The sequence below is a fragment of the Lithobates pipiens genome, unplaced genomic scaffold (assembly GCF_037356315.1).
Source record: "Lithobates pipiens isolate NorthernLeopardFrog02 unplaced genomic scaffold, aLitPip1_a1.2 Scaffold_16, whole genome shotgun sequence".
NCBI lineage: Eukaryota > Metazoa > Chordata > Amphibia > Anura > Ranidae > Lithobates > Lithobates pipiens.
The window spans coordinates 442,579,335-442,594,072 of NW_027507748.1; the positions used below are offsets into that span (position 1 = coordinate 442,579,335).

Genomic DNA, 14,738 nt, shown 5'->3' on the forward strand with positions numbered 1-14,738 from the left:
TTCCATAATTACCATTATTGTAATATGCTGTGAATGTCCTCTTTGTCCTCATGAATGCTGTAAGCTGAATACTGTAAGCTTTTTATGCTCCTTTTTTGTCCTTCATGCATATTTTCCTTTGCAAACCTCCCCAGCATGCTATCTATGCTATCCTGTGCCCATACCCACCTAGCCTAGTAACTTAACAATGTATTTTGTCAGCTACATTTTTGTGCTTATCCTAAACACCCCCTTAAAATGCGTACAAATGTTATTGTTGTCCTCAAATTCAGGCAAAGTGCAAGAGGCCATTTTTTTGGGGCACAAACTCATTTGAAACCCCTCCCCAAAAATGATAGGTCAACCGATACAAATACTAATCTGCTGACTTTGCAAAACTCATACACACTATACTTCTTTTGTGGTCATATTTCTGGATGAATTCACCAAAGCATGTAGTGCAAGGGCCCGCCTGATTACCTTCAAATTGTAACATAGAAAGTTTTTGTATCCTATTATCTTGATAGGTAATTTATGAATGGAAAAATGTGCTACAATTTGGATAGTGTGTATCCATATTTTTAGATTAGGACACTTCTTACCTGTCCACTGGGCTGCTAATAAGTAGGAGCGGTGGGCAAGGTATCGCAATTATTTATGCATTCAGCTCACATGGAAGTGGAGAGGGTTACCTATCCAAAGCATCTACCCATTATCTCCCCCCCACAATAACATTTTTATAATGGGCCACCAGATTTAGTGAGGAATCAGATAAGTTGACCTTACACTTTTGTCTTTAAATACTCATTAAATGTTATACTTATGTTGGCCAAGAATGTTTGTGTCAAATCTGCTTGCAATGTTATGTGCAGAAGTAGTAATCTCTTCTTTCTTTTTTGACTCCACAGTTTACTTCCAACCCACAGCAATGGCAGGATGTTGCAGGCCAGTTCCAGCATCAGTGGGATTTTCCCAATTGTGGTATTTCCCAACTGTGGTAACTGTGGCTATTGATGGGAAACATGTCAGGCTTGTCCCACTACCTAACTCGGGCTCATACTTTAATTACAAGGGTTTTTGCAGCAAAGTCCAGACTAGCTGTTGTTTCTGCAACGTATGAGTTCCTTTTTTTGGATTTTTGGAAGAATGGCTGCAACTCGGATAGAGGTGTCATAATGCAGACTGAGCTCTACCATCGGTTCCAGAATGGCACCTTAAATTTGCCACCTGCTGTGGACAATGTTGAGGGCCTCAATTTTGTTTTTGTGGCAGATGGGGCCTTTGCTCTGGGGGAACATCTTATGAAGCCTATGAGGAACCTCACCCCAGAGCAGAGAATGATTAACTAAAGGCTCTCTTGTGCCAGAAGGGTGGTTGAAAATGCCTTTGACATCCTCTCCCGTAGCATCAGAATGCTTTTAACAAATATCATCCGGGCACAATATAAAATAAACAATGTTGTTTTGTGCTGCTGCATCCTCCACAATTTTTTACGGAGGAATGCTATCAGATACCTTTGCTCAGTGCCAACTGATGTGGACCCCGCAGCGTCAGGCCCAGCTGAAGAGGCTGCTGCTCAGTGGGCAACATGATGGCTCTCGAACCGTGCTAGGTTGCCTTCCCAAAATTCCAGAGATATCAGGCAAAAATACATGGAATATTTTGTGGGTAGAGGGGCAGTGGCTTAGCATTGTAGCTGATCCAGACTAATAATATTATTTTATCATAAACTCCTTTTTCGTTTGAACTACTGTTGTCTGTATTTCTTATCTGTATAATTGGTTCTCAAATGGCCTGTATTTTGGCCATTTTATACAATAGTGCAAACGTACCTTATTTGCTCTATGAGGTGACAATCTCTTCTTCAGCTAACTATTATGTTGTACTGTGGGTCTGCTACACACACAATGTTTTTGTTCTTAATGTATCGAATGCATTAAGTTCGAAAACATTATGCCTTTTCAACTCCTTTAATTTCTTTGAGACCATAAAATTGCCTGAGTTGGCCACATTTTAGAACACATTGTCACTGTAACTACACACATTTTACAAATATGCTGGAATTGAGCATTGAAATAATAAGCCACACATTGTAAAAAACATTTTACTCAAAGCATATTCACATGTGCATTTTAAGGTTTTATAACAAACCAACATCTTGGTGTATAAACATATATATTTGCCAATATTTTTCACCTTTTTGGGGCTAAACAGGCATGTTTGAAAACATAAGATACACATCCCCAACTCAAGAACTTACAAAGTTCAAGTTTGGTAAAGTGAAGGCCATATGAGACCTAAAATGTGTGTCTCCCTACATCTAGTTTGCTAAAGCCCCAAAACACACAGTGTGTCAACATGTACTTCCATCACGGGGTATCAATGGACGTGTTTGGTTGTGCAACCCCTTCCTCTCACCTACTTTAGTTATGAGGAAGGGGTTGCACCTCCAAAACGCGTACATTGATACCCCGTAATGGGAGGAAGCACATGTTGACACACTGTGTGTTTTGGGGCTTTAGGTGTAGGGAAAGAAACACATTTTAGGCATGGGATCATGAGGGAAATAAGAATCTTTTGGCACAACTGGTGTGCATCTTCAAATTTTGGCTTTGCGATTCTTAAAAACACAACATTACAATTAACATTACTGAGGGCAGTGTTTCCCAACTCTACTTCTCCAAGTGCATTCCCAGGTCATGTTTTCTATATTTTTTGCTTTTGTCACAGGTGATGATGTAATTTTCAAGGTTAGTAATTCACACAGTCATTAAACACTAAAGCCTAAGTTCAAATTGGAGGGATTTATCATGTGATTTGAGAGATAAAATCGCATGACAAGTCACAGCCTATTGGAGGCAATGGCACTGTTCCAATCATTGCGACACCGAATTAGCGGCACCGCACCAATTTGCAAAAGTAGTTCCTGCACTACTTTTGCCAATTTCAGGTGCGACTTCAATAGACATCTGTGCACGAAGCCACACAAATGTCTATCAAGTAGCACCTGAAATCACGCTAACCTTGCTACTTAGAAATCGCGGCAACTTCAAATAAAGTAGCGCAGTTGCCAAGTAGCATCAATGTGAACCAGGGCTTAAAAGTCAGAAAAACATGTGAAATATGAAAAGTGCAAACAGGAGCCAACAAGTGGAACAAAACAAAATTTGGCAAGCATGTCGACATAATCACGTATTCTTCTCTGTAAAGCAGTGGCAGCCTCCTTTATTTGCTCAAGATAATTTAAACACTGCACTCATTCAGCCTATTGTGTATCTTGGAAGTTCATGACCTTGTAAGAAGAGAAAAAAGGATTAAGGCAATGATGGTCAAATGGCTGAAGCCCTACATAGTGAAATATGGTCAACTTACTAGTCAAATTGTATAAATACTTACCTACCCAATCTATTGTTGCTTGCAACCCGCTTGCCCTTCAGACACCTACACTACTAGGAATGTACACAGTGCAACTACTATGTAATCCTGGCCCTGGTGCCTGTGTCTAAAAAACTCGGGTACCTAGCAACACTGCCAGCTCCTTCCACCTCTTCCTTCTCCATGCTAATGTTAATGCACTACATACTTTGTTAATGTGTGGAGTGGATGTTTGGTTTGGACAGCGAAACACTTGACATGTATATACATTTGAAGCCAGATTCAAAGAATACTTACTTGCCACACAAGAGGCTCACAAATAGTTTCTTCCACTTCTGGGTCTCTTTGGCCCTCTGTTTGACTTGCGTCAGGGGAGGTTACATCAAATGGAAGGTCTGTGCTGGGTCCAGGTGTCAGATCCCATACCTTAAAACCAGCATCCTGGTTCAGCTGACCACACTCACTTTCCTCTAAAAAGAAATACACCATTCATTAATCCACCCCACAGCACTTTCAGACTGACCCCCCCCCCACCCCTTCAACCTCTGCAGCAATGCTGGCAGCACTGATACGTCTAGTTCCCAAAGACAGCCTTTAGATATGATGCTGAGCATGTGTACTCAACTCCTTTGGACGACCATGGCAAGGCCTGTTCTGAGTGGAATCTGTCCTGTTAAATCTCTGTATGGTCTTGGCCACCATGCTGCAGCACAGTTTCAGGGTCTTGGAAATCTTCTTATAGCCTAGGTCTCCTCAGAGAGTTCTTTGCCATGAGGTGCCATGTTGAACTTCCAATGACCAGTATGAGAGAGTCAGAGAGCGATAACACCAAGCCTGCTCCTGCTCCCCATTCACACCTGAGACATATTTTAACACTAATAAGTCACTCTTACTGTTTGCACTGTGATCAGCCGTGATTGGACACGGCTGATCACATGGTAAAGAGCCTCCGTCAGAGGCTCTTTATAGAGATTGGTGTCGCGGTGTGTCAGACTAACACGCAGCACCACCGATTTCCACGGGTGCGCACAGGCAGTTATCCTGCTGGACATCATATGACGCCCAGTCAGGACAACTGAACCACCTCCTGGCCGTCATTTTGCTATAAGCCAGACGGGAAGTGGTTAAAAACACTTTAATAAAAAATATTTAAAAAGTAACAACTTTTTTCAGTGCACTGGCTCTGGTGCACTTATTTATTTGGCATTGCGTTTTTGGCCCGATTTCCGTGTGTTTTGATGTAATCGTGGCAAAATCCCACCGTGTTTGAAGTGCCATTAAGAAATAAAGACATCACAAACAAATCCTGTATTTTGCTGCAGAATCACATGATTGTGTCCACTATTCCAAAACTCTTAGGTGTAAACGGATCCTTATGCCCCATACACACTATCAGTTTTTCTGCTGAGTTTTTCCATCAGGTTTACCAAAACCATGTAGTACAAGGGACTGCCTGATTGTATACATACATGCATACATGCATATATATCGGGTTTGACCTCATATTATATGGTTTTGGTAAATCTGAAGGAAAAACTCAGCAGAAAAATTGATTTGAGTGTGTATGGGGCTTTAGGGATATCAAATAGTGGGAGTAAATTTAGTCCTTCTATAGATTTTAACGTCTGTTTAAAGTTCTAATTTAATTTAGATGATGTCACAGCTAAAGTAAAGTAACATAAATTTGGTACTTTACCAGATGAATCAATTTATGCATGTATAAGTACTCTTCCCTCTATATAAAAGTTTATATGACTGAACTGGAGACATTTCCTATTAAATAAGTCCAATGTGGCTGGGGTAGTCAATAGTCATTACTGCTATTGACCACTGATGCTGGGGCATTTAATATTCCCACTGATGCTGGAGCATCTTTTACTGCCAATATTTACTTGCAAGAGATCTTTAGTTGGTCCTAAAATGATAGCTATCATAGGTCTACCTGTCTTGCTAAGGATAATTTGAACTCCTGCTGGCCACTGTCCAGCCCTCGAACAGTCTGTCAAGCAGTAGACTGGTCTTTTATTTAAAACATTTGAGGACCCCCCTGCTATAGTGTACACTATAGCTACTTATATAGATACTTATGAATGTCTTTTTTTGTTACCCTGGGATTAGGGTCATATAACGTTTCCAGTGTATCTTTAGAAATATCCCCTGGTGAAGTCCCACTGTCCAAATGCTGCAGCTTAAATTATGTATCACATTGTCTTACAACTAAACAAACTGATATTGGATATGCAAGTGCTGTAACAAATTCAAAAATGCAAATTCAGTATACAATATAAAGAGATTCAAAACTGTCAGTATTTGGTGTGGAGTTATTGTCTTTATATTTAGAATTATAGTACATATGTACATTATGATCAAGAACCATAAAAAAAATGAAAATTGGTTCATTTGTTATACCCTTGAAGCACATGCAAAAATTTGCGTAAACCATGTAAAGTTGCATAGAGTACAGTAATTTATGTAGTGATACAGATATGCGTGGTACAAAGTTAAAATATTAGAAAGGTAAACCAAAAGGCAGGTCAGTATGATGCTACACACCTTACTTAGATTTATTGAGCAAACTTGTCATGCTGGGTAACATACTGTCTGTCCCATTTCATTCTTTTGATGCTGGGCTTCTGTCTTTAGCTGTTACCCGCAACATGACAACATGAACAGGTGCTCTGCTTAGGATGGTGCCATTGCCCCAAGCTCCATAACTCTCAACCAACCCCACCTTTCTTGCCTTACGGAGCAACCACATGCTCAGTCTAAATGGAGCAACCATTCAAAAAATGACTTGCTGAGGTGTCAGTGGATCAAGTGGAGTTGCTCGCTACTAACAGGTGCTGTTTGCCTGCTGTGCATAAAAGTGATGGGAGCCCGGGGGATGGTGCTGCTTATGAGGACAGAGTCACAGGCTACAGGAGTGGACTGCAGGACCATGAAGTGTGTGGGTGGTGGCATTGGGCAACCTACTGACTGCAGTGGTGGCCTACTCTCCGATGCTGAAGATCTTGAGAGCACAAGCGACAGCTCAGATAAATCTCTAGGTGGAGGGGACGATGGAGGCTACAGCTGCTCAAATGGGGACAACAGGGGTAAAAGGAAGAGGAAGGGCAGACTGTCTGGAGTAAGCAAGCAGAGACAAGCTGCCAATGCCCGGGAGAGAGACAGAACACACAGTGTGAATACAGCCTTCACTGCCCTCAGGACACTAATCCCCACAGAGCCTGCAGACCGCAAACTGTCCAAAATAGAAACCCTGAGGCTGGCTTCCAGCTACATTTCACATCTAGCTAACATCCTGCTGATAGGAGAGGACTGCATGGATGAACAGCCATGTCTCCAGTACAGAGCCTCTGTGGCCAGCTCAGCACCCAGACCTATCTGTACTTTCTGCCTCAGCAATCAAAGGAAGATAGTAAGTACTATATACTAACATTATGTGACTCATGCTGCATGGTGCAAGTCATTGATAGGCCAAACAGTCAATAGTCATTGCTGTGACAGTATCATTGCAATGACAGTCAGTCATTACAGAAAATGATATTATACTGTAATAGCAGAGACGCTACAATGATAAAAATCTTCACATTTAATATTTTAATATTTATTGGAGATTTACTAAAACAGGTGCACACGAAATCTGGTGCAGCTGTGCATAGTCACCAAGCAGCTTCTAACGTCAGCTTGCTTAATTAAGCTTTGCCGATAAAACCTGAAAGCTGATTGGTTTCTATGCAGACCTGCCCCAGATTCTGTGTGCACCAGTTTTAATAAATCTCCCCCCCACAGGCTGATAATGCTAGGAGTTATGTGGTGACCCTGTTTACCATTGCAAAAAGCTTTTCTCTATTTTGCATGTATAATAATAAAAAATGCAGTTTTTTGGTGACCTTGAACTGTGAATTGTGTACAGTGTTACATATTTTATTCATTTTACAAGGCCATGGGTCTCAAATATCCTCATCCATAATGTACTTTGACAAGAATGATGTAGTCACAGTGATGAGGACCTTACAGCTGTACTATATTTTAAATTATATTATTTATAAAATTATATCTGTCTATCTATCTATCTATTACCTATCTACACATATCTATCTATCTATCAATTTATTTATCTAGGCTGAACTATCTATCTATCTATTGATTTATTTATCTAGGCTGAACTATTTATTAAATTATATCTGTCTAGTTTATTAAATTGTATGTATGCATGTATCTATCGATGTATTGATTTATTTATCTAGGCTGAACTATTCATGAAATCCATATGTGGATTACCAATGCATGGTATAGGTAGAGAGATTAAAGGTTAGAGGGTTGAAACCTCATCTGGCTTCTTTGCTTTGTTGTAGTTGTAGATGTTTTGCTCACCGTGACCTTATGAAGCATGCCTTCTAATATCTCTGTGTTTTCTCTGCAGCACAGAGAAGGGGAGAAGCACTTGTCTATTTAAGGTGCATGTGGACATTCACTCAGATGAGCAGCTTGCACAATACTTGCACTGAATATAGACCTGTTCTAAATATACCCACTCGACACTCTTTTGTTTACATTGAACTTATGCAACGCAGCTTATGAACACTACTTCTAAACGTCAAAACCCCATCATAGTGTGCACTTTATTTTACACTGGAACAACTTTATTTAGGATGCTTTGTGGCTGAAATCGAAGTCAAAATGGAAAGCTGCACCTGGTGTTGTTGCTATTTTTTGCGCGAGAAATGTTAAACCCAAGCCTGATACCAACGGTGGTTAAACCAACGACACATGATGAAACTCGATCCTGGACACGCAATGCTTCCATCAGAGCATGTTGTCATAACACACTTTCACCTGTGCTTCTCAACACCAGCCTCCTTTCTAGTTATTATCTTCAGACTTATGTATGATGACATGTAGTACAGGCCAAATAAGGATGCCAGTTGTTGTTGGGACATCATTTGTATTTTCTACTGAAGCACAGCTAAATTCACATCACTCTTCACATCACTTCTTTTGCTCAAGTGAACCTGGGCAAGATTATTTCATCTATAAAAACAATCAGCTCTTTAAATCAGTTAGGCCTAATTTATTTGATACAAATGCAAGTGCTAAGATCAGGAACAGGCAAATATTATATTGGTAGAATTTGTGAGTTTAATGTCTCAGTACCATTGAAGATAAACCCATAGATTTTTATTTACTAAAGGCAAGTAGACTGTTCACTTTGCAGGGGCGTTTGCCCTTAGCTTAATAAATGAGGGGTGAAACCAATTTCTATCTTCCAATCATGTATATATGTATATATATATATATATATATATATATATATATATATATATATATATATATATATACATTTTTTTTATTATTATTTTTTTTTTATTCTTGCACATGATTTGATATTTGCAAATTTAATTTTTACCACATTCACAAACTCACGGGTAAATTCCACTGAAAACTGAAAATTCTTGTGCAAAATGAGCAGTCCATTTGCTTTCAATAAATCCGCCCATAGAATCTTAGAAATCATAGTTATTAAATTACAAGGAAATACTTGTTTTTTTTTTGCAATCTCAAGTTTTTGTAAAGTACTAAAAATTGTTTCATGTATGTCAAACATTTTTATACAAGGCATTACTTTATTTAGAATTCCTTAATTTTTCTTGAAAAGGGCTGGGTTTTAAAATGCATATCTGAATATCTGTCAAGTATGCCAACTTTTAGACCCCCCACACAGCCACTGCCCTGCAGTGGTCACTTCTGCACTGGAAGCAACAGTGACCCAGTATGGTGTGGCTGATAAACTCTTTGCTGACAGTCGTTTGATACTTAATAGTAGTGATAATTCTTTCTTTTTCTAATCAATTCCTGCCCAGCTAATAATATAAAAGCCATTAATTATGGTGGGTGGTCTCCTATACCTTACATTCTCAAATAAGGTATAAATAAAAGGATACAAATTACTTTGGTTAATGCCGCTTTGGACGTAAAGGTGTTTCTTCCTTTTTCTTCCCCCTCACACACAGGCATTAGATTAGAAGTGTTTTGAGCACTACTGTGTCACATCAAGCATCTGTTTGGTGTGACTGCATTCGTGCAATATAATAGTAAGTTAAAGCGGGAGTCCGCCGGGAGTTCCGCCGTTTTTTTTTTTTAAAAGCCAGCAGCTACAAATACTGCAGCTGCTGACTTTTAAAATAAGGACACTTACCCGCCCAGCGCGCCCGCGATGTCGGCACCCGAAGCCGATCTCTCGATCGTCTCTCGGGTGCTGCCGCTGCCATCTTGGGTATGGGAATCAGGAAGAGGTGCCTTTCGGCTTCATTTCCCGATTCCTTACTGCGCATGCGCGAGTCACGCTGTGCAATAAGGATGGACCCGCTGCCTCTGGGATCTGTGTGTTTCCCAGCAGGCAGCGGGGGACATTCGGAAAGGGGCGTAGATTCACTCCTCTTTCCGCAGAGAGCTATCCCGGAAGTAGGTGCAGATACCTGTACTGTACAGGTACCTGCACCCCCCTCCCCCCTGAAAGGTGCCAATTGTGGCGCCGGAGGGGGGGAGGATTCCAATGAGCGGAGTTACTTAAGCTTTAAGTATGTATGTATATAACACACACTGCAAGTGAATGCAATAGACTCTTTGCATTTGCTATGCATTTTAATTTTTAATGTCTCATTGAACATTGTATTTTAGGAAAATCAAGAAAAAAAATGGTGCAATTTAATTGCCCAGTACCCAGTATTCAATTTTTACAAAAATGTACCACATTTCAGTTCTATTTCAAATCCTCAAAACTCTCTTTTTGTTCTTCAGTAGAACTGACTCTATGGGCTGGTTCCTAACACCATTATTTTGGATTCCCAAATACCTCAATTTTTAAAGTGCTGCTATTAGAATTGATCTATTTTATGGCTCAGGTAAGAGATCAAGTAAAACTCCAAAAACGGTTTATATTTTTTTATTTTTGAGGACCTTTTTTTCTATTTTTTTTTTAGAAAAATGTATCAGCATTTAGGCCTCGTTCACATGAGTGTACATAGGACCCTTTCACATGGGAATTCAGATCAGGTCTGACAGTCAGTTTTTCAGGTGGACCCAATCAAAAGCTCCCTGTAGTCCTATGAACAAGTGGATGTAAACAGGTGTCCATTTAAAACCGCCTACCGGAAAAAAAAGGGAAAAGGACTTTATCCTTTTCCATTTTTCTTGACCTAAATGTGATGGAGTGGAGATAGCCTGATGTAAATGGACAACATTTCCATCCGGCTGCACATAAAGCCAACACGGGTCTGCCTGTGTCCACAGGGCACAAATTGAACAGGCACACATGTCACAAAACTGAAAACCATCCCATTCAGCTCCAATTCCTATTCTGCTCCAATTCAGCAGGGGGTCTACTCACAGATCCCCTACTGATTGGAGCAGACTCTGCTTCATGTGAAAGGAGCCTACCACATACACTGGTGTGAGGGTCATGTTTTGCATGGTTTGCCTGCATGGAATACATAGGTGCTCCATGCATCTGCATACAGTCCAATTCATGTCAATTGGGAGGTAGCTGCTGCACAGACATAGCAGCTGCTCCAGATTTGTCAGGTGTATGGGTGCAGGTGTGGGTCCTTAACCCACGCAAATAAGCGGCCTCTCTGTGGGCCTTGGGGACGGTTAGCTGCATATTTGCGTGCAATAGTGCAAATAGAGCTGTGCTGAGAATGTGTGCCCTGCGTGCTCCAGGCATAGTTACTGGAGGCTAGCGGAAAGCTCCTGTTCGCTGCTTGCGATTGGGAGCTTTCTGTTTATGTGACCGCCGTGACAGTTAATAACAGCAGTCACATGAGCATAAGTCACCTTTTGGCATTCTAAACCCCTTAAAGGGCTGGCTGGCGCTGACTCCAAGGGGTTAAATACAGACAGTGTGGATTTAGACATCTGCACCCACACAGATGTCCAATTGGGAGCAGCTATTGTGTCGGTGCATCCGCATCCAGGCAGTCCCATTCATGTCAATTGGGATGCAGCAGTGTGCATCCTGTGAACGCAAACATGACCCTCACACAAGGTGTATGCTTATGTAAACCTGTATGAACAAGACCTAATATTTTTTATATTTTGGCAAGACACTATGTAGACACATTGCTTAGAAAGGATAAGTCTTCATATGCATCCTATCCCAAAGTGCAGTGTGTTTCAGGTGCAATCAGCTTGCATTTGAGGTCAATTTAAGATGATTCCTTTGGAAGTACTTCGGACTTGCTTCAAAACTGCATTTGCAATCCCAATGACTTGTTCGGGGGAAAAAAAAAACAGTTTCTAATTCAAAGTAAATACTATGAACAAAAGTCTCAATTATGAGGAATAATGTAATATATTATTAATACATGATGCATTGTGTAATGCAAGAACATCACTAATTATGTTGAGTAAATCATTAAGGCCCCTTTCACATGGGACGGATCAGTAATGATCCGCCCCGTGATGATCCGCTCGCTCAGTTTATCCCCTCCGCTTATCCCCACTGAGCCGGCGGCGGACAGGGCGGTCCCGGCACACTGTGCAGGGACCGCCCTGTCAGCTCTCTGTTCTCCTCTCTATGGGGGATTGGATGAGCACGGACCGTATGTCCGTGTTCATCCGATCCGCTCTGCAGACGGATAGAAAAATAGGATTTTCCTCCGTCTGCAGAATCGGACAATTGCGGAGGCGGACAATAGTGGGTGTCTGCGGATGTTCTTCCGCAGACACCCGCTATCCCATAGGAATGCATGTATGTCCGTATTTCATCCGCAAACGGATGGATGAAATACGGACATACTGTCCGCATGTGTGAAAGGGGCCTTAGTAGTATATACTGTACAGCAGCCACTGATGTGGGGTTCAACTGGATAAGACAGTAATTTTTTTATGCTGCTAAAAATGGTAATTAAAAAAGAAAAAATGTTTTTTTAGAACCCAAATAGCTTTGCAACGGTGATGATTATTATGATACAATTAGTATAATGAAACCATGGATAACCACAGCACTTATATTTACTAAGCACACAATTAATACAGTTAAGAAGGTCTACTTTGAAACATTTTTCACATAAATATCTGCTATTAACTCCAAAATGGATTTAGTAGTATAAAGTATCCAATGTACTGTATTAAACATTTCCTTGCACACATAAATTCTAACCATTGACAACATAGGCAGTCTGCTACATTTCAAAAAATGTAGAAAAGTGCACTTTACTGTACTTAATGTACATGAAAACACAGTAGGGCCTGTTTCAAACACTCTATGATTCAGTCAGTCTGATCTTGCCACATTATATGCTGTTTGAAATAGACTGACGAGTGAGTGAATACATACTTAATTCTGTTTTTGACCTAGTTGACAGAAAGGTCATTGAAGACAGTTTGACTCAGAAGAATACCAAGTGACAGTTCCACATAATGTTTACATAGTAGTTTAAATAGTGCACATCCAGTGTGCATGCCAGTATTTTTGGCATAATCTACTAAGGGTCCATTCATGATGCAGCACATGCATTTTAACACATTGATGCATGCACTAAATAAGTAAATGGCAATGTGCCTCAAAGCAGGAAAAACAGATGCATTTTTTACAATTCAGCATGATGCACAGGACTGTGTGTTGCGCTTCCCTGCAGTGAGTTCTAAAGTACCTCCAAAACAAATGGCACCACAGTTCACCGATGCACAATGTTCGTTACCACACATCATAGCAACACATTTATTTTCTGAGATCTCGCAAAGTTATGGGTGTGAATGGGCCCTTAAAGAGTGTGGGTTTATGCAAGCAAAGCTTCAAAGACCCAGCTGGGGATACTAATATAGACCCAACTAGCTTAAAGTGTTACTAAACCCACAACAGTAAAAGCAGTCTGTATATGCAGTAAAGCATGCTTGGTATACTCACTGTGGAACCTAAGGAGTTAATCCTCTGCATTGAGTAAAAAGACTGTTAGATGCTGTATGCACAGATCCTCCTCTTCTTGTATTGTCCCCATAACATGTCTGGATAAGACGGAGTTACTGGAGTCAGGCTGCACATGCTCAGTTTGCTGTATATTGCTAGAGAGTTTTTTTTTTCTTGGAAGGGTGCATTATTATTATTATTATTATTATACAGGATTTTATATAGTACCAACAGTTTGTGCAGCACTTTACAACATGATGGCAAACAGTACAGTTACAAAACAACTCAGTACGGGAGGAATCAGAGTGCCCTGCTCGGTAGAGCTTACAATCTAGGAGTGTATGTGATCAGCATAGGGACAATCAGTACTGTCAAGACAGAGGGTCAGTGGCCCAGTGTTTGTATTAAAACTCCTCCTACAAGCTTTAACCAGGCACTGATAGAAGTCACAAGACTGCTATATATACTGCTGATGAGAAAAGGTATTTAGCAGTTTATATCTACTAAAATGATTACATTTCCATTTTTTTGTGTACTGTGGGAGACCAGATATAGTGAATGCAGGGTCCTGAGTTTAGTAACACTGTAAGATTAATCTAAAGAAGATGTCATATTTTCATAACGGCGTCTTTGGATTCAACACACTTCCGCATGGCTTGTCTAAAACTGACACTCAATTGTAAATTACTCCTACCAAGGATAAAAACGGGTGCTAACGGGTGCTATTACTGGTATTTTAACAAGTGTTAAAATACCAGTAATAGCAATATAATACATTAAATAATATACAAAATAATATAAATATAAATGTAGTACAAAATAAATTCTATTTTTCTACATTCGGTGTACACAACTTGAGATACCATAAGCTGGAACACCAGTTTCTTGATGTTTTAAAGCTTCGTTACCTACCTATAACATAAAATCTATTTTGTGATATTTTCATGCTGTAAAACTTCTATTGTATTTATATGTACTAAAAGCTATTTTATTAAAGAAATCAACTAAATATATTTGTGTTTAGTGAATCCTGAAATGATACTCTCTACAAAGGAAAGAAATGTATTTTCTCACATCAGCTGGAAACAGGTATGGCTGCACAAAGGCCCTGAGAATGGATGGAGACCAAGCTGTAGCCCCTATAACAGTGATGGCAAACCTTGGCACCCCAGATGTTTTGGAACTACATTTCCCATGATGCTCATGCACTCTGCAGTGTAGTGGAGCATAATGGGAAATGTAGTTCCAAAACATCTGGGGTGCCAAGGTTCGCCATCACTGCCCTATAAGCTCGTCATCCTCTCATGCTTATAATACATGGGGTGGACACAGTGGGGTTGATTTACTAAAACTGGAAAGTGCAATAGCTGGTGTAGCTCTGCACTAATCAACTTCCAGATTGTTTTTGTCAAAACTTTAGTCAATTGTATAACTTTTACCTACAGGTAAGCCTATAATAAGGCTTACCTGTAGG

At 40.2% G+C, this 14,738-nt stretch overlaps 1 protein-coding gene and 1 long non-coding RNA gene across 2 annotated transcripts; one reads left to right on the forward strand and one right to left on the reverse strand.

Moving 5' to 3' along the window:
* Window positions 1-2,092: 2,092 nt before the first annotated feature.
* LOC143983246 (uncharacterized) lies at window positions 2,093-7,776 on the reverse strand. Its single transcript, XR_013274587.1, has 3 exons — window positions 7,732-7,776; window positions 3,652-3,824; window positions 2,093-3,271 (listed from the first exon to the last, which is right to left on the reverse strand). It is a non-coding gene; the product is annotated as an uncharacterized LOC143983246 (long non-coding RNA).
* LOC143983245 (transcription factor 15-like) lies at window positions 6,114-14,273 on the forward strand. The gene is made up of 2 exons (XM_077482706.1): window positions 6,114-6,772; window positions 7,781-14,273. The coding sequence occupies exons 1-2, from the start codon at window positions 6,224-6,226 to the stop codon at window positions 7,811-7,813; spliced, it is 582 nt and encodes a 193-aa protein (XP_077338832.1). The 5' UTR covers window positions 6,114-6,223; the 3' UTR covers window positions 7,814-14,273.
* The last annotated feature ends 465 nt before the right edge of the window (window positions 14,274-14,738 follow it).

Coding starts and splice junctions, on each gene's coding strand:
- LOC143983245 (XM_077482706.1), top strand. CDS start 6,224: ATGGGAGCCCGGGGGATGGTGCTGCTTATGAGGACAGAGTCACAGGCT. Junction 6,773..7,780: donor TCAGCAATCAAAGGAAGATA/GTAAGTACTATA, acceptor TTTTCTCTGCAG/CACAGAGAAGGGGAGAAGCA.